At 47.1% G+C, this 17448-nt stretch overlaps 9 protein-coding genes and 1 non-coding gene across 10 annotated transcripts; 3 read left to right on the forward strand and 7 right to left on the reverse strand.

Moving 5' to 3' along the window:
- Positions 1–72: 72 nt before the first annotated feature.
- C7M61_003093 (uncharacterized protein) lies at positions 73–1716 on the reverse strand (the record flags this gene model as incomplete). Its single annotated transcript, XM_024858448.1, has 1 exon — positions 73–1716. One exon carries the CDS (start codon positions 1714–1716, stop codon positions 73–75), a length of 1644 nt encoding a protein of 547 aa, XP_024713358.1.
- A 971-nt stretch (positions 1717–2687) lies between these two features.
- Positions 2688–2764, reverse strand: C7M61_003094. The gene has a single exon. It is a non-coding gene; the product is annotated as a tRNA-Asn (tRNA).
- A 511-nt stretch (positions 2765–3275) lies between these two features.
- C7M61_003095 (uncharacterized protein) lies at positions 3276–4751 on the reverse strand (the record flags this gene model as incomplete). The annotated part of the gene is made up of 1 exon (XM_024858449.1): positions 3276–4751. The coding sequence occupies one exon, from the start codon at positions 4749–4751 to the stop codon at positions 3276–3278; it is 1476 nt and encodes a 491-aa protein (XP_024713359.1).
- Positions 4752–5587: 836 nt separating this feature from the next.
- On the forward strand, positions 5588–6334 carry MRPL8 (mitochondrial 54S ribosomal protein bL17m; the record flags this gene model as incomplete). The annotated part of the gene is made up of 1 exon (XM_024858450.1): positions 5588–6334. One exon carries the CDS (start codon positions 5588–5590, stop codon positions 6332–6334), a length of 747 nt encoding a protein of 248 aa, XP_024713360.1.
- Positions 6335–6528: 194 nt separating this feature from the next.
- Positions 6529–7476, forward strand: KSR1 (3-dehydrosphinganine reductase; the record flags this gene model as incomplete). Its single annotated transcript, XM_024858451.1, has 1 exon — positions 6529–7476. The coding sequence occupies one exon, from the start codon at positions 6529–6531 to the stop codon at positions 7474–7476; it is 948 nt and encodes a 315-aa protein (XP_024713361.1).
- A 47-nt stretch (positions 7477–7523) lies between these two features.
- C7M61_003098 (uncharacterized protein) lies at positions 7524–7907 on the reverse strand (the record flags this gene model as incomplete). Its single annotated transcript, XM_024858452.1, has 1 exon — positions 7524–7907. One exon carries the CDS (start codon positions 7905–7907, stop codon positions 7524–7526), a length of 384 nt encoding a protein of 127 aa, XP_024713362.1.
- Positions 7908–10004: 2097 nt separating this feature from the next.
- Positions 10005–12074, forward strand: C7M61_003099 (uncharacterized protein; the record flags this gene model as incomplete). The annotated part of the gene is made up of 1 exon (XM_024858453.1): positions 10005–12074. One exon carries the CDS (start codon positions 10005–10007, stop codon positions 12072–12074), a length of 2070 nt encoding a protein of 689 aa, XP_024713363.1.
- Positions 12075–12132: 58 nt separating this feature from the next.
- Positions 12133–13023, reverse strand: C7M61_003100 (mitochondrial 54S ribosomal protein uL29m; the record flags this gene model as incomplete). Its single annotated transcript, XM_024858454.1, has 1 exon — positions 12133–13023. The coding sequence occupies one exon, from the start codon at positions 13021–13023 to the stop codon at positions 12133–12135; it is 891 nt and encodes a 296-aa protein (XP_024713364.1).
- Positions 13024–13797: 774 nt separating this feature from the next.
- On the reverse strand, positions 13798–14733 carry C7M61_003101 (uncharacterized protein; the record flags this gene model as incomplete). Its single annotated transcript, XM_024858455.1, has 1 exon — positions 13798–14733. The coding sequence occupies one exon, from the start codon at positions 14731–14733 to the stop codon at positions 13798–13800; it is 936 nt and encodes a 311-aa protein (XP_024713365.1).
- An 82-nt stretch (positions 14734–14815) lies between these two features.
- C7M61_003102 (uncharacterized protein) lies at positions 14816–17305 on the reverse strand (the record flags this gene model as incomplete). Its single annotated transcript, XM_024858456.1, has 1 exon — positions 14816–17305. One exon carries the CDS (start codon positions 17303–17305, stop codon positions 14816–14818), a length of 2490 nt encoding a protein of 829 aa, XP_024713366.1.
- Between the last annotated feature and the right edge of the window lie 143 nt (positions 17306–17448).

Raw genomic sequence — 17448 nt, forward strand, 5'->3', positions numbered from 1 at the left:
GCCCGCTTTCCACCACCTACACTTTCCTCACACACCTCTAATTACAAACTATTAACTATTCTATCACCTCGCTCAGCTCTTGCTGGAAACAGCCTTGGGCTTGTGCACATGGCCGTTGTGGATTTCGGGAGCAGCCACTTTGGGCTCCTCCTCAGGAGCATCAGGCTCGTCAAAGGCAATCCACAGCTCGAAGCCGTCGACAAACTCATTCTGCAATGCCTTCTCCACCTTGAAAAGGTTCTTCTCCTTCGTGAGCTTCTCGTAGACCTTGTACTCCTCGTCATTGAGCAAGCACGAGTCGAGCTCCTTGGTGATGGCTTCCACATCGATGCTCAAACCAATGAACACAATCTCGTTTCTACGATCACCGAATCTGCCTTGCATGTCTCTATCAATAAGGGCCTGGGCCTCAGGTGGGTAGAATTCTTTACCGGCAACAGCAAACCATGGAATGCCTCCACGCATAGTAAGCATAGGACCAGCAGAGGACCATTCACCACGGATGATGTGACGGGAAGCAAGCCAGAAGAAACCCTTGGAACGGAGGACTGGGCCGAATTTGGAGTGCTTCTTGTTCTTGATGATCTGTTCTTCAGAGGGGTCGGAGTAGTTTTCTTCGTCGCCGTCGATCTCGTCTTCGTCGATCTCTTCTTCTTCTTCCTCCTCCTCTTCGCTTTCTTCCTCTTCTTCGTCTTCACCTTCACCTTCACCTTCGTTGTTTTCATCGGCGAGTCCAGACAGCTCAATCACCACAAACTTGTCCCTGATAAGCTTGTAGAGTCTCTCTGGGTGGAATGGACGTCTGGATTTGTAGACGAAGTTGTTGATACCGTACTCCTCGGTCTCGGGCTTGGGTGTAAGCTTGTTGCCAAAGGCCTCTCTCTTGGTCATTTCGTGAAGACTCTGCAACCAACCAGCAGAAGAAGAGGCCTTCTCGAAATCGAACAATCCGGTACCAACAACGTCCTTGACATCAACACGGCTGTAGTTGGTTCTGTAGACCTTGGCAACAGGGTTAAGCGACTTGATGGTCTTGAAGATCTTCTTCTTTTGCTTCTTGTTCACCAAGTCAATTTTGTTGACAATGATGACATCGGCAAATTCGATTTGGTCCACCATAAGGTCACAGATGGTTCTTTCTTCTTCATTCTGGCCAGTGGAGCCAAAACGGTCAACAAGAAATTCGGTAGTTTCCAAGTTGTGGTAGAAGTTCTTACCGTCAATGACAGTGACACAGGTATCAAGCTTGGCAACCTTTTCAAGACCACCCAAGTCCTTGATTTCCTTCAAAATCTTTTCGTCCTCTTTAGTAATACCTTCTTGGTTGTCAAGGTACATGTTAGTGAATTCAGTGGTGAAAGTTTCGGCCACTTGCATAGGCTCGGAAATACCAGTGGACTCAATAACAATATATTCGAAAGCATCATCCTTGGCAAGAGCAACCAACTCCTCCAAAAGATCACCTCTCAAGGTGCAACAGATACAGCCGTTCTGAAGCTGCACCAATTTTTCCTCCTTCTGAGAAACACGGTGGTTTTGCACCAAGTCGGCATCAATGTTCAACTGGGACATATCATTGATGATAACGGCAATCTTAAGACCATGGTCCTTGGTAAGAATGTGTTCCAAAAGAGTGGTCTTTCCCGATCCCAAAAAGCCCGAGAGCAAAGTAACTGGGATGGGGTTCTTGATGGACTTCGAAGACTTCTTAGCCATGATAGAGAAAAATTAATAATTTTGAAAAATTCCTAATTGAGCCCAGGACCAAGGGTATTTATTTCACTACAATAGCCGAATTTTTCATTGAAAACGGGCTACAGGCGGCAGCACACTTCTTTACCGCTGTGGTTATTTGATGCAAGAGCAGCGGGCCAAAACGGTTCGAGAAGCACACTTTGAGGAGATTTGCAATTGTGATTTCCCCTTAGAATGCCTTTTTTGCAGCCAGATAACCTTCGAGGTGCATTATTTGATTCTGCGAGCATCTCATTGGCCCCCGCTCTGCCATGCGATAACCACCACGGTGACCCCTCTGTGCCCCGGCCTAAATACACCCTGCGTTCCTGGATCCAGCTTCTCCCAATTGGCGCCTTCGGATTTGACAACCGCCGTTTTACTGAGGCTCTTAACTATGGCTGTTGAAATGGCTGCGAATTGACAGTGGTGGTCTAGGAGCTACAAGGGTACATCTTGAGGAATCGAAAATCAGTTTTCGACAAACTTTTCCAATTTTGCCTTCGCTACCTGCAAGTGACTTTATAACGCCACTATGGATTGCTCGATAGGGATTCTGATAACCACAACAGAATGTGGACCGCTGCGGTATTGCTGCAGGCGCGAATTTTTGACATGCGACTGACAAAAAAAAAAAAAAAAAAAGGAGCTCATCACCAAAGTACTACACAATGTCTGGACGCCAGGGTGGTAAGGCCAAGCCTTTGAAGGCACCAAAGAAGAAAAACCAGGATTTTGACGAGGAGGATCTCGCTTTCAAGGCTAAGCAGAAGGCTGACGCTGCTGCGAAGAAGAAGTTGGCTGAGCAGGCCAAGAAGGGTGGCCCCATGGTTGGAGGCGGCATCAAGAAGAGCGGCAAAAAGTGATGTAGACAAATAGACGCGTGACGTAAGAGATAACTGTAGGGCTGTAAAATTGAATTGTTTGAAGAGTTTGAAAAGTGAAAAAAAAATTTGCGACCTCGGTGAGGGTCGAACTCACGATCTTAAGATTAACAGTCTTACGCCTTAACCAACTTGGCCACGAAGTCTTGCTGGGGTACTTGGCGAAGCAGGTAATATATGAGCAAGTGGTGGAAGATCCAGAATCAATAGAATTTTCTGTAAAGGAGGGGAATCCATTTTTTGTATTCCAAAAAGTGGATTGTGAGACGTACAGAGGCTAAAAACCCGAATTGACGGAGTTTGCAAATATCTCGGGAACGGGTTGAGTTTATCAAAATCTAACATAACCAGTGGATAGAGGGTAGTCAAAAGTATAGATCGAAAGCTTTTTGGGGGTACAATATTGGTGGTGGGCGCAGATGATTGGTAATCCAGTCATTCTCACACTGAGAATCACAAAAAGATGCTATCAACGAACGAGCTCAAAAAGGAAAATCGGCAGATATAACTGACCTAAAAAACCCAATTGACCCATGATTAGAAAGTCGTCTTAAGTTTCCTATTCCGTCCCTGAGACACTACGACTGTCTTTCAATTTTATTTATTTTTTTTCTACTTTTTAAAATTTTTTTAATAAAGAGCCAGCCCAGAAAAGGACTAGCGGACCCGGGAAGGTCGAAGGCTGCGCAAGAAACTCACAAGACGATGCTTCTTGGAGAGCTTTCTCGAAGACTTCTTCGGCTTCGAAGTCTTCTTCAGGCTCTTACGCTCCAATTGCGGAACATAGTCTTCCCTTGTCCAGGTCCTGTAGAAACTGTGAAAGTCTCTAGGGAGAAAGAACTTCCTAGCTCCGAGATTGTGGTTGGCACCTTCTGTGGTACCAGCATGGCGTGGCGATCCAGGGTGACAATTCTCGGAAAGAAGCTTCTCGAAATGTGGAAAATCTCCAGGCATGAAGAAGGAGGGCTGTGTCTCCTTGAGGGAGTCCTCAAACCTGTAGAAATCCTTGGGAAGGTAAGTACGGGAGCACTTGGGGTAGATGGTTTCAACGTACTTGAAAAAGTCACGAGGAAGGTACTCGAGTGCCTGCTCGTCGTTGGTGTACTCCTTGTACTTGTAGAAGTCGATGGGAAGGAAGCTTTCGGGGCTTTCTTCACGGAAGATTTCCTTGAACTTGTAAAAGTCAATGGGGAGGAAATTCTTCTGGCGACTTTCGCTGAAAATCTCCTTGAACTTGTAGAAGTTGCAAGGAAGGAAAGTAACCTTTTGATTTTCGCTGAGCATTTCCTTGTATTTGTAGAAGTTACAAGGAAGGAAGGTCTGCTTTTGATGCTCGCTCAACATTTCCTTGAACTTGTAGAAATTACAAGGAAGGAGAGTTTCCTTTTGATCCTCATTGAAAATGTCCTTGAACTTATAGAAGTCACAAGGAAGGAAGGTTTCCTTCTCATGCTCGCTGAGCATTTCCTTGAACTTATAGAAGTTACAAGGAAGGAAGCACTCCTCTTGGTCCTCGTTGAAAATTTCCTTGAATTTGTAGAAATCACAAGGAAGGAATGCTTCGTGCTGCTTCTCACTGGTAGCGTGTCTGAAGCATGGGAAGTCACCAGGCAAGAATTGGGGTCCTTGCTTGTAGAGAATCTGCAAAAACCCTTTAGGACCTTGGTCCACAGAAAAAGAGGGCGCAGTTCTTGGTTTCTCTACCGCTCTTGAAGCAGAGAGCTTCTTGGCAGAGGCAACTTGCTTTGCAAAATGCTCCGAAAGATCAATATTCTGAGCCTTTGATGGAGGCATCTTGCCGAATAACCTCATGTCAGCTATCAAGACGGCACGAGTAGAAGTGACGCCAGAATAGGCAAGGTCAAAAGTGTCAAAGTCATGCCATCTCGCTAAGTTTACGAGCTTCATTTCGTAGATGGCTTGTGCCTTGAACTTCAGGTCGTAACTATGATAAGCATGGAACCAGTGGAAGAAGAAGTACTTGAACTGGTTAGGTTCCCAACTAAAGGAGAAGGGAAGGCCTCCGGTGTGCCTTGCGTAAAAGTGGGGGACTCCGTTGAATGCTTGAATAACGAGGTCGGTGACGTCCTTGGGGATCCAAGTGGCGTGGATGTTGAAACAGTTCTTGCACATTTTTGTTATCTCTTAATTGCTTGTGGTGGGTGTTGATGAAGAAAAAAAAACTCTGGGAGAAACGGTTTCTACTTATAGACCTAAGGGCAGGCTCTAGTCTCGAAATGAATGACATGGTTTCCAATAGTATTTGGCATGGGTCATCAAAGTTGGTGATATATTTGAAAAGAGGTAAGTCGTCCACATGAGGGAGGCAAGGATAAGGTTAATGCATGGTCTTAGTTTAAGAGTTGCCTAAAATCTGGGGTACTTGAAAATTATGGTCACCCAATATGGGTAGTTTCGAGGTGTTGATGCGACAGAGGAAAGTGCAACACCTACTGCGTCACACCAGGCAGTCAAGACCCCATGATATGGACGGAAAGAGAAGAAAAATTGCGTTGTTAGAAGAAAGAAGAATTTACCGGATTCGACTTTTTCGGATGTCAGCCCATGATTGTCATTCATGGGAGTCGAATTTTTCCAAGGTGATGAACACATGAAGACTTTGGGACAGAGAAATTTGAGCAATTGTTGAAGATTAAGTAGAAAAATGAGAAGGAAAGTCGATCGACTATTAGCAATATTGCCAGGACTGTCTTGGAAATCTATGACAAGCTCGTAAAATGAAGCAGTGTCGCAGAAGAGGCAAACATCAAAACTGAAGACGCTCACCAACAGCAGAAGCATCGTAGATTAATCAACCACAAGTAATTGATATCCATCTCCTTTTCCAAATTCACCCAAACTTCCACCTTGCAGCTCCTCTGGTCTTGACATTTTGCAACCACTATTGGTGCGCACACGCACACGCTAGAAAAAAAGTTGATCTTGAGCGAAGGTGTATCAAACCCATCATGCCAGCTTTGAAAAAGTTCGATGCCAACGTGGCTCGCCACGTGAAGCTGATGAACAAGAACCTCTGTGCTAATTTGATACGCCATGAGTACATCGTCACGGGCAGAACGAAAGCCAAGAGAGCACAGGCCAAGATTGAGTCTTTCCTAAGCCAGGCCTTACAGGAAGAGAGACAGATGGCCAACATCCCCTTGGAGCAGAGATTCAAGCTCAACAGGGCCTTGAACTACTTGCAGCCCGCAGATAAGCAGGAGGTCGGCACCAAGGTGCTTGAAGAGCTCAGCAAGAGATACACGGATAGAACGCATGGATTCACGAGAGTTACCAAGTTGGAGCCCAGACTTGGCGAGGACAAGGCGCCTATGGCAATTTTGGAGCTCGTGGACTCCGACTTTGAGATCAAGTTCTGGTACATCGCCAAGACGGTGGCCAGATTGGAGTTGCAAGGCTTGAAGGTGGACCCCTTGACACAGCACAACGTCGAGAAATTGACGCAACTAAGGAAAGACGGCGAGGCCAAGTTCAGGGACGCTGTGGACCAGTGCAAACAGAGATTCTTCAACTACGACCTCGAACTGGCTTCCGTCCAGGAAGGCTCTGTGGAGGCCAACTTGCAGAACAAGCCTGCCGATGGAGAGGTCCAGGCAGGCACAAAGGCGCCTTGGGCCACCAAGTCGAGGCTCAATACCAAGCCCAGAGCAGAAAAGAAGAAGGTGGATCTCCCCAAATCTCCATTTTTGGCATAGACCGGCCCGCCACGTGCCGCAGTGTAAATAGCATCAAGGACATACTCCTCCAGGACCAGATTGGGACAATATCAGCAGCCAGTGTAGTGGAAAATGCGTTTTGCGCTCGTAGATACCCCCCATTTTCCGAAACCAAAACGGTTTTATCGAGGCCTGCGTGCCCTAGTCGCGATCGCACAGTGTACTATTTTGCAATGTGGTGGTCCAAGTCTCATTTCAAGCCCGCTGGGAAGTATGCCTTGGTGGTTGGAGGTTCCCAAGGTATTGGAGCTGACATCGCCTTCAGACTCTACGAACAAGGATGTTCCGTTTTGTTGGTTGCAAGAACCAGAGCCAAGCTCGAGAAGCAGGTGGACCATATAGTTAAGAACGCAGACAGATCGCTGGATCACGGCTTGAAGCCCACATGCGAGTACTTGACGTGTGACGCTGCGGATTATGATGAAACGGCCGAATTGTGGAAGGTGCTCGTACAAGAAAAAGAGGTGGACCCTGACTTCATCTTCTGCTGTGCTGGTTCTTCAGTACCCAAGCTCTTTGCAGACCTTCTGGGCAAGGAGCTCAAACAGGGGATGGATGTGAACTACTTTTCTGCTTTGAACGTCGTTCATTGTGGCCACAAGGCGACACTTAACAAGGAAAGAAAGCCCAGGCACATTGTGCTTTTTTCATCCACAGTGGCCTCGTTTCCCTTCATAGGCTACGGACAGTACGCTCCTACCAAAGCGGCCATTCTGACGCTTTCGATGGTCTTGCGCCAGGAATTGAGCAATTTCAACTACAGAGTGACCTGTGTCTTCCCTGGCAGTTTCGCCAGTGAGGGCTACGAGGAGGAGGAGAAGACGAAACCCAAAATCACAAAACAGATCGAAGGCGCAAGCCCCGCCATTCCTTCCATGGAGTGCTGTGATTTGGTGCTCGACAGGTTGGCCAAGGGCTACGACGCCATCTACACCGATGCCATTGGCTGGCTTTTAGGGTGCATGGTCTTGTCGGTTCAGCCCCGGTGCTGGAGCTTTTTCCAGGTGCTTGTGGCGCTTGTCCTCCTGGCAATCGTGCCGTTGCTCATGTGGTTTATCAACCTCGACGTCAAGAAGTTCTGGAAAGAGAAGGAGCAGGCGGAAGATGCTCCATCCGAGTAGTTCTACCGCGCTAGCAGTCGAATCTGTGTGTATTTTTATGCTATGTATCACTTGCCCTCTTTGCCCGCCTCGGCGATGCTCTTGGTCAACTTGTCCGTCAACTTGTTCAATTTGCGGTCAGCATCAAGCCCCCACTGGTACCAGTTGATCGAGTAGACCCAGTTGACGCCCTTGATCAACTCCTCGTTCCAGTAGTCCTTGCAAGTTTCCAGGAACGAAGGCCTCGTCAATTGCGTCACTCTTCTGTTGGGCGGCTGTGGGTTCTTCTCGATACCCTTGTCTGAAAGAATTCTGTTGTCGATCTGGTCCTTGGCCTCCTGGAGGCCGGTGGAAACAAACATCAACGGCATTGTCATAACCGGCTCAGCTATGGTCCATGCAATTCCCGAGACGGTCACGCCGGCCAAAAAGCCGATGATTCTTCCTCCCATGCTGTTGGTGGTCTCTGTAGAAGGTGTTTATTGGATGTGATTGGGCACACACAGGACCCGCGGGTTGCTTACTGGAGGTTGTGGTGGATCAGTTGAGGGACCGAGCCGGGGAGGTTTTGTTAGGTTTCGAAGCTGATTGGAGGGTATTTTGGGGGTTGAAGTTTGACAATATTGGTAGTTTTGGGTTTTCGTAGTTGGGTGGGTGGTGATGGATTATCGTGGCTGCAAAATGAGCCTGCGCCAGTGGAGGAATTGAACTGGCAAATGGATGGTGTCGAGCTTTTGATGTAATTCTGGCGAGAATATTGAAGAATGAAATTGGAACCAAGCTTTGATGGAAAAAACGGTTTTGTTGTATGAAAAGATTGTGATGCGCAGCGTAGATGGTAGCTTGGTTGCAAAATTGTGCAACCACCGAGCATCTTTAAAACTTTGCAAACGGAAAAAATAGCCTTATTTTAAAAATTTTTTTTTTAATGGTTTTATTGAGTTCATTATTTTCCTCGAAATTCGACAACTGTCGTCTTTGAAGTCCCAAAACACCTAAACAACGACATTCACTCGTCTGACCTCTGAGACACCCATAGTTAGCCCTCGAGCTCCACACTTCCACAAGACCTCTCACCTCACCTGCTTACTAAAGAGCAACTGTGGTTTTGTCAAACCTAAAGGCTAAGGCACTCTCGTGTATGCCATGTAGATGGCGATATCTTGCGGCAAAAGTTGCATTAATAAACACCCTGTAACAACTGTGCCACAAAACTTGTTGCTTCCCTACTTTGCTTATCTACGCTTTAGTCAGGAGTGATCGGAAGATCTCTGTGGTCTGGCGTCCTGGCAGTGCGGCAGTAGAATGGGCTATATTCGTTGCCAAGTCCGTGTCTTATCGAAAGTTCGAAGTCTTGACTCTGTGTATCAAGGTAACTCGTCAACTTCCACCGTGACCTCCTTGCGCCTCCAGGCTATACTGGCCAGAACTCGTCAAGAGTCAATTTGCATGTATCGGACGATTCCTGATTTGCATCAGCCTCCTAGCAAAGGGTGCGCAGCATCAGATCGTAAAAACAGCCGAAACCACTCCGGTCCATGGCTTAGACCTCGCGGAGCAACTCCTCCATAGCCGTGTGGAACGAAAACGGACTTTAGACAGTGTCTAGTGCCCTGTGTCCGATTCCAGATCTGGCTAGCCGAAAACGGCCCGGAAGCGATATAACCAAACGTTTCTTAGCGCCCCACCCTGATATCTTGGCATCGGACGTTGCGCTCATTTACGTTTAGTGTTTTAAGGGGCAAGGACAGAGGGGCGAAGCGGCGGCGCCTGACTTGTCGAAAATTGTGGTTTTGCGAATTACACAAAAATTGGTTTCGTCTTGGCTGCTGTAGGTGTTGTAGAGCATCTGGTGGACATCTTAGATTTTATAGATTACTGCACGGTATGGTTACATTCGGGCCGAGCCCGGTTCTCATGCATCAAGGGTAAAAGGTAGGAACAAGGAAGACGAATTTCCATCAATACTCCAGTAGATTCATCAAACTCACCATCAAAGAAGTAGTTCACGTCTATCAGGAGATCAAGGCGGGGTTCATTAGCGCGGCTGAGAATCTCGCTGATAGTGCTGCAAGGTTATGCCACAGCAGCAGTACCGCGCAGAAGCGAGTATCACAGTTTTGAGAGAGTTTCAAACAGGCACCACATTTAAGCACAACAGGCAATTTTTAGGTTTCAGAAAAGTTTGAATTTTCCGTAGGCCGCCTCACCTTCTAGAAGCACTTCCCCCCCTACCATCGACGATCCGATTTACAATGTCCTTCTGCTACAGGTGGCTTGTAAGCCTCTCCAAAAACGGACAGCCGCTTTGCTGTCTGCGCCTATTGACTAAGCTGACAAATGGTTTAGAAACGCAGGCTCGGAACAAGTTGCAGTCTGGGGCTGCTACGCGGCTGAGTTCCTGAATCTACTTGGCTGGCGAAGCTGGATAGTGCATGCCAAGGTCGGGTTTTTTGCACCCATACTTCGGTGCTACTCTGGAAATAGGGCAGGGCACAGAATAGATAAATAGCTGGCATTTCCACCGATATGTTTTCTCGAATGCCATCATGAAAACTCCAGCGATCCTTCTTTGCATAAACCTTGTTGCTGCATTGCAGTTCTACGAGAAAGCCGATTCTGGCTATAAGGCCTGCGGGTTACTTCACCAAGCTGTGGCTATTCCAGGCCTGAGTGGCCAGTACTTGAACGTTGATCGTTATTGTGATGCTCTGCATCAACCCTTTTTGGGTTCCATGGCTGCCTGTTTGGTGGACTCCTTCGATGATGAGAAGTATGTGGAGCACTTTGTCTCCTACTGTCTGGGCCAGATATCCAGAGACGACTTCGACAAGGCCTACCAGAATGCATCCCAGTACCTAGTGAACGGTACATCGTCAGAGGGAGCCCAAAAAGCACAAACGAATCCGTTGTCGTTTGATCCTGATTCGGTGCTTTACCAGGCAAACGACTCATACAACTACGACAGAACAAACAACTTCACACTCATTTTTGGCATTGTGCTCACGGCATACTGGTTTGCTGTGTGCTTCATCGCCGGCTTTTTCCACTGGACAAAGCGTCTTGTTCCGTGGCTTTCTGATAAGCTTCTCGGCTTTGCACCCTTCAACTATGTCAGACGCTTTATCGTGCTTCCTGCTACCTTCAGCAAAGCTCATTTCAGTACGAAAAAATTTGGACCGCTTGAATGGCTTATACCGCTCAGATTCGAATCTGTGCTTCTCGCCATTTACTTCATTCTTTCGGCCATTTTCTGTGGTGTGGAAATCAACAATGCATCAGACAAACCTTTGGTGATCCAGGTGGGAAACAGAAGCGGTGCTCTTGTCACATTTGCCCTTCCAGTGCTTATTTTGTTCGCTGGAAGAAACAACTTTTTGCAGTTTGTCACCGGCTGGCAATATACCCGTTTTGTGGTGTTCCACCGCTGGGTAGCTAGAGTAGCATTCCTTGTGTTGATGGTGCATGTGGGCACGATGACCATGACACTCAAATACTACCAGGCCTACCCGCTGTCTCTTTCAGACACTTACCTTGTGTGGGGCATTATTTCCACCGTTTGCATGGGCTGCTTGGTGTTCTTCTCCATGTACTGGCTCCGCAGAACCAGGTATGAGCTTTTCCTACTTACCCACTACATTTTTGCAATTCTCATGATTGCCGGTGGCTGGATTCATGTCAAGATTAGACAACTCGAAGGCTTTTTCATTGCATGTATTGCTGTGTGGGCCGTCAATTTCGTCATCAGAGGTCTCCGATTGGCCATCTTTGGAGTCCAAGAAGCCACCCTAGAACTCGAGGCCGACGAAACCATCAGAGTCATTTGCAGGAGACCACACTGGTGGCGTCCACATCCAGGCAGCCACGCCTTTGTTCACTTCTTGACGCCCATGTCGTTCTGGCAGTCTCATCCATTCACTTTGGTGGATGAACCAGTGGAGGACGGAACCGTGGGAATGTATGCTAAAATCAAAGGTGGTGTCACACACGGCCTTTATCAGCAGTTATTGAGAGCACCCAGTCACTCCATCAATATCAAGGTCATGGTGGAGGGCCCATACTTTGAGAAAATGCCCGTTGAAGATGTTGAAAGGGCAGTATTTATTGCTTCCGGTAACGGCATTCCAGGAATGTACGCTGGAGCGAAGGACTTGGCTATAAATTACCCACGCAAGCCCGTGAGGTTGATTTGGGTCATCAGAGATTACATATCTATTTGCTGGTTTTACAGTGAGCTCAAGCAGTTGGAGTTGCTCAACATCGATATCATCATCTACGTTACTCGAGGCCTGAAGGAGGATGAACTTCGTCATCATATCAGAAGAAACCTGCTTAGTGAAAAGTCCGATCAAAGCAGTGGTTCCACCAAGGTGAACGGATCCATTACGCTGATCAACGATCTCAAGCAGAGTCTTCCATTTATTGAGTTTGTCGAAGGAAGACCCAACATTGGTGGAATAGTCTCAGACGAAGTCATCCAGTCAGGCAATCACAGCACAGGCTTCATTACCTGTGGCCATCCTGCTATGGTGGATGATATAAGAAAGCAGGTTGTCGACACGCTAGCCGTGGATCCGACCCTCAAGATCGAGCTCTTTGAGCAGTTCCAGATGTGGTAAATATACGCTAAAGTCACCGGTAACCGTTTTGTTTCAACTATGTACATATGCTCGTGAATTAGGATTCCTCTGGGGCAGGCACCTCTGCCTCTATAGCCTGCGACAAGGCGTTTCTCAAGAATGGGAAAACGTCGATCTTGTCAAGCTTGACGCTCTGGCCAGACTCTCTTAGCGTCTTGACCTCCTCAACAGCGGTCTCGGTGTCACGCAACAAGAATGGCAATTCCTCCATGACACCATTGAGGGGCAAATCTAGAGCGTCTGGGTGTGTTTGCGTCACGTATCTTCTAGCCTTCAAGTTGGCAACGTAGCTGAGACCCTCAACAAACTTGACGTTGATGTCCCTGTCCAAGTCGTAGTCTTCAAGGGTGGGTTCGATGCCGAAAATGGCGTATTGCAAACGGACAAGCTTGTCGTTGAAGGAGGAGATATCGGCCTCACCGGCGTTGATATACTGCTCCTCAAAGTCAGCCAAGTACTCAGAGATCTCCTGGGTCAAAGTCTGGGCCTTCTCGGTAGCTGTTTGTCTTTCAAGAAGGGTCTGCTTGATTCTCTTTTGGTTCATCTTAAGCATGAGATCGTGGGAACGCACAGAGGGCTCCACAGGCACAGCAGCCATGTGGGAGACCTGGAGCTCTCTGGCAATGCGGTTTCTTTCTTTCAAGGTCAAGTACCAGATTTTGTGCAAATCGTCAAAGGACTTCCTACGCAATTCAGCCATCGACCATGCACGGACATCGTCAGGGGTCTTTTCACGCAAAGCAGCCTTGGCCTGGTTGCCTTCGTGGAAGAAAGCCCACAATGGGTGGTCTGGGGAAACATCGAAGTTGGTGTGTTTGGGCACGATGGGTTCCCTGAGCTTGATGTCAGCCACAGGTCCGAATGTCAAGGGCTTGCTTCTTGCAAGAGCCCTGCAGGCCAGGTGGAGGCCTCTAGATGGGATCAACATGGACTGGGTGGTTTAGAGGTTAGTTGCAAAAATTTTTGTTAGCGAGCATTGTTGGTGAGGTCACGTGCGGGAGGTGGAAAGGCATCAACAAATGGGCCAGAGGGGGTTGTTTTGGAAAGATGGAGGTTTTGAAGGGGGTCATCAGATCTTAGATTTTTCAATTCTGTAATTTGAGCTTTTTCTTTGGTGAGGATGCAATGTTTTAATGTCCATACTCAGATGCGCTCTGGAGTCAACAACTCAGTATTCCATGATACCTTCACTTTACATTGACCAAGTATCGACCAAACATGATTCAGATTCGAAAAATTACCTCCTCTATCTCTCCATTTTTCTATATGTACCCGTCGACGGCGACCTTTTTCTGTTGATGTTGGTTCCTCCACAGACTGTCCTGTACCTACTGTGGGTTGAGATTTCCAGCAAAGGCTACAAGCTTCTTCATCAATGTCCACCATACAAACAGAACAACAGCAGGAGGAGCCGCTCGACCTCATCAGATACCAGCTAGATGAATACGTGCTTGTCAAATTGAGAGGAGCACGTGAGATGAAGGGCCGTTTGCAAGCGTACGACTCGCACTGTAACATCGTCTTGAGCGATGCTGAAGAAACCATATACGGCGAGAAAGAGCTGGACACGATTGTGAAAAAGACAGAAATGGTGTTTGTCAGAGGTGACTCGGTTATCTTGATCAGCTCCATCGACCAGTAGCCTTGTGCCGCTTTGTACATTATAATATAAGGGATCGCATAGGCTTTCACCTGTAGCCTCCTAATCCACATCCATGGACTCGTCGAAGCTGTTGAGCAATGTCTCGACGGCTTGTAGTTTCTTGGCGTTCACCAACCATCTCTCCTTGGCTATGGCGCCACGACCCACGAGATCCTTGATTTCTCTCGCTAGCGCCTGAATGGTCTGTTCGTAGTCGTCTACTGTCATTGACTTGGAGTCTTTGGGGGTAACCATCGAACGTGACAAGTCGAACGAGACTTGCAGCGAGCCCAAGCGGCGTGCCGCTTTCAGCCAGTCTAGTAGCTCATTCAAGCGCTTGAGTGTGTCGATAGAATGCTGTTTTGTTTCTGTTTTGGGGTTCTCGCCTTCACCTTCGTCAATCTCGTCCACGGTTTTGAGGTTCTTGAGCTCGTCGTCAAGAGCCTTGAGCGACTCTTGAAGCTCACTTCTGTCGAAAACTGTGCTTCGGTAGTCAATGAAGGTACCGTTGGCGTTGGGTGCTCTATCCCGGAAACCTATCGAACTGACGCCTCTACCCCTATTAGTAAATGCCATTTCGAACTTACCAACCATCTTCGCCATTCTCTCAGCGATAGGAGCGTATTCTTCACTCAATGTTGCGAGATTGGCTTTGAGCTCTTCGTTTTCCTTGGAAAGCTCAACATAGTTCTTCTCTAGTTCACTGAGATACTGTGGCGTGTTGCTGCCAGCAAAGTCAATCCTTCCTGATAGACGCTCCACGTAGGCGGGATATGATACTTTGTATTTTTCGTTTTCAAAGTTGAGCTCCTGGAGTCGTTTAAGTGATTCCTCTGAGACTTCTCCATCTTCTTTCTCTTTTTGTATCTGCTTCACAACCTCAAGCACGCTCTGGCGAAACTTCAAGTATTGGTATGCGACATTGTCGTGAGTGGATATGTATGAATCTATAGCAGCGTCAATGACACTCTGCTGTTGGTTGGTTATCAACGACATGATGTTGTATTATATGAGATGTGCGAAGATATGGGTCGCACATACTACTTGGGTGCAAAATACGAGATCGTCAAAAATGCATTTATGTATTTAAATCGCGCCTGTTGGCACCAATTGCCCAACCTAGACCGGAGACAAACAAGTTTGAGAGTTTGTCGCTAGCGTGGGACGTCGTCTTAGAAGCGGTTTTAGACGCCTCGTTCAACAACCTACCAGCGTTCTCAGGTATCTGCAAGACGCTAGGCTCTGTTTGCATTTGCGTGTTCAGCTCGCTGTACAGGCCGAGATGATCAAAAACGGAATCAATTTCTCTCTCTTTCTGTTTGAGCTGAGTGAGAATGAGGCGACTGTTGTCTGCGGTTGAGCTGGAAGGCTTGGTGAGCTTGAGTGTGAGGAAAAGAAGCTCTCTTTGTTTGAGGTAGACATCGAGTTTCTTCTTCTCCACCAAAATATCGTCATCGTTGAACCATTCTGGCGCTATGTATTTTGCAGTTTGGTAAAACGTGAGCCAATACTCGTTGATGCTGAAATTGTTGTCAGCAGCATGTTGATCGAAAAGCATTTTCGAATGCTTGTAGGCAAAAGTGAAGTTGTTGTCAATCAAAGCAGACTCAATGCAAGCGGATTGAATCCTTGCAAACGGAACATGCGAGACGTCTATGCCAAGATAGATGGCAAGATCATTGACAATGCGGTAGAGCTTCTCGAAAGCATGATAAGACTTGGGGTTTTGCTCTAGAACATGCGAGACAATCGAGAACGGCGTGAACTGCTCGTCATCTTCTGTTCTTGTAATTTTGGTTAAAACCTCCAGAGGTTTGGCCGAGCCTCTACCATCGAGTGAAAGCTTAAAGTTCTTCAAGCTGCTGATGGCTTTAAGCAAATGTTTGAGCTTGACAATCTGGGCTCTTGATGCTTCGTCGAGGTTCTCGCTTGAGCCAAGGGTGCTTAGAAGATTTACGCACTCGTGGGCTTGTTTGAGATGACCCGATCTTTCATCCAAGTTTGTGGCTTCGTCAAACTCATACTTGAACTTTTTTAGAAGTACGTCAAACGCCTGGTTTACCGATAAAGACGGCGTATTTTGATAGAACTCAGTAGCGTTTGCGAAGAGCCCAACACCTAGGAGTCTTTCAAAAATGATGTGATCAAGCTCGCCTTCGAGCAGTTTGTCGCCCTTGATAAACGAGGACGAGATGAGTTTGACTGAGTGAAGGAGCTTTTCATAATTGGAAGACTCCAAGTGAGCAAGCACACGGAGAACCTCCTTTTTCACCGACTCTTGATCTATAGAGCCAGTTTGACTGAGCTTCAAGTATTTGGAGACTGTGAGGCCATTGACAGGGAAAACCTGGCAACAAGTTGCGATTGCGTTCTTCAAGAATGCGAGGCATCTTTTCGTGTCCAGCCTGAAGAGTGATTTCAATGGATTGGCATGGCTTGAGACAAAGTCAGTAAATGATGCATACTCTGGTAAGTTGTCAAGATCAACATCCTCCGAAAGTAAAGAGCCCCCAGAGCTGGTGACATCGAGCAACTCTATCAAGACAGTCACAGAATTGTCAATCATATCATAGGCTCTAGAAACATCAACAGATGACACGGTCGATTCACCATAGAGCGCAAAGTAGTATACCAAAGCAATGTAATTGCTGACGAACCCTGCGGTACTCTCATCCAGTAAACCTTGTCCTTTGTAGTCTGTGAACTTCAAAATGCTTTCTGTCGTTGATTGAAAAGTCAGAAGTCTTGACAACCATGATGGATGCTTCCTCTCTGTGTAAACCCATTCAAGAAGTGGTGAAAGATCACCACCATAGTACAAAGCAACAGGCAAAAGCACCTCTGAGAGTATCTTTGGTGGGTTAAATGCAACGTGGTTCTTCTCCACAGCGGCTGTGTATGGCTTGATGAAGAAGTCTAGTTTGTCTGAGTATGACTGACGCAGAAGGTATTCAAATGCAGCAGTGTCACCCAAAACCACACCGTAGGAGCGTTTGAAGTTGTTGTATGGCGCAAAGATGCCGTGGTACCAGGCCAAAAAGCTTTCGTTTCCTTGGACAGTCCTGGCAAGAAAGTCGTACTGCTCCAAGTCTGCAGTATACTTGGAAAGCTGAATGATCTTGGCCATAACGAAACTTGCATAGTTTTCACAGCTGGTGTATCCAATCAGCTTACTGCGCTGAGCATAGTCAGCTTCTAAGGCAGCAGCTGTTCTGACAGCATCCTCCTCATCTGGCAATTGAACAGAATACTCCTGGGTAGTCCAGAGCAACAAATCTTCCACATCATCTGAAAGCTCTGCTGTGTTAAGAGATTGACTCTCCGACTCTAGAGTTGTTATTTGCTGAGCATATTGAGCAATTCCTTCCAAATTCACTGAAATCGAGCTGACCCCGAATATGAAGCTTCTCAATAGATTCGACGGCTGATTGAAGCGTAGTTGCCCTAGTTTGCTCAAGGGTATGATTTTTGCAAGAAGCAGCTCGATTGCCTCTGGTTTTGTTGCAAGGATACTGCAGAGAGCCAAGAAAAGCTGTGCGTCTAGCCGCTCAAGCGAAGATCCTGACATATCCAAAAGTGTAGCTGGTGTTGATAATATGTACTGTGCGCACTAGGAGTAAGAGATCAAATAGAAACACCATCACCAAGAAGAACTGAACCACGCCTGCAAACAGCACAGTCGAATCCGCAATAACGTCAGAGAATAAAGTA

Source organism: Candidozyma pseudohaemuli (genome assembly GCF_003013735.1).
Source record: "Candidozyma pseudohaemuli strain B12108 chromosome Unknown scaffold00007, whole genome shotgun sequence".
Taxonomy (NCBI): Eukaryota; Fungi; Ascomycota; class Pichiomycetes; order Serinales; family Metschnikowiaceae; genus Candidozyma; species Candidozyma pseudohaemuli.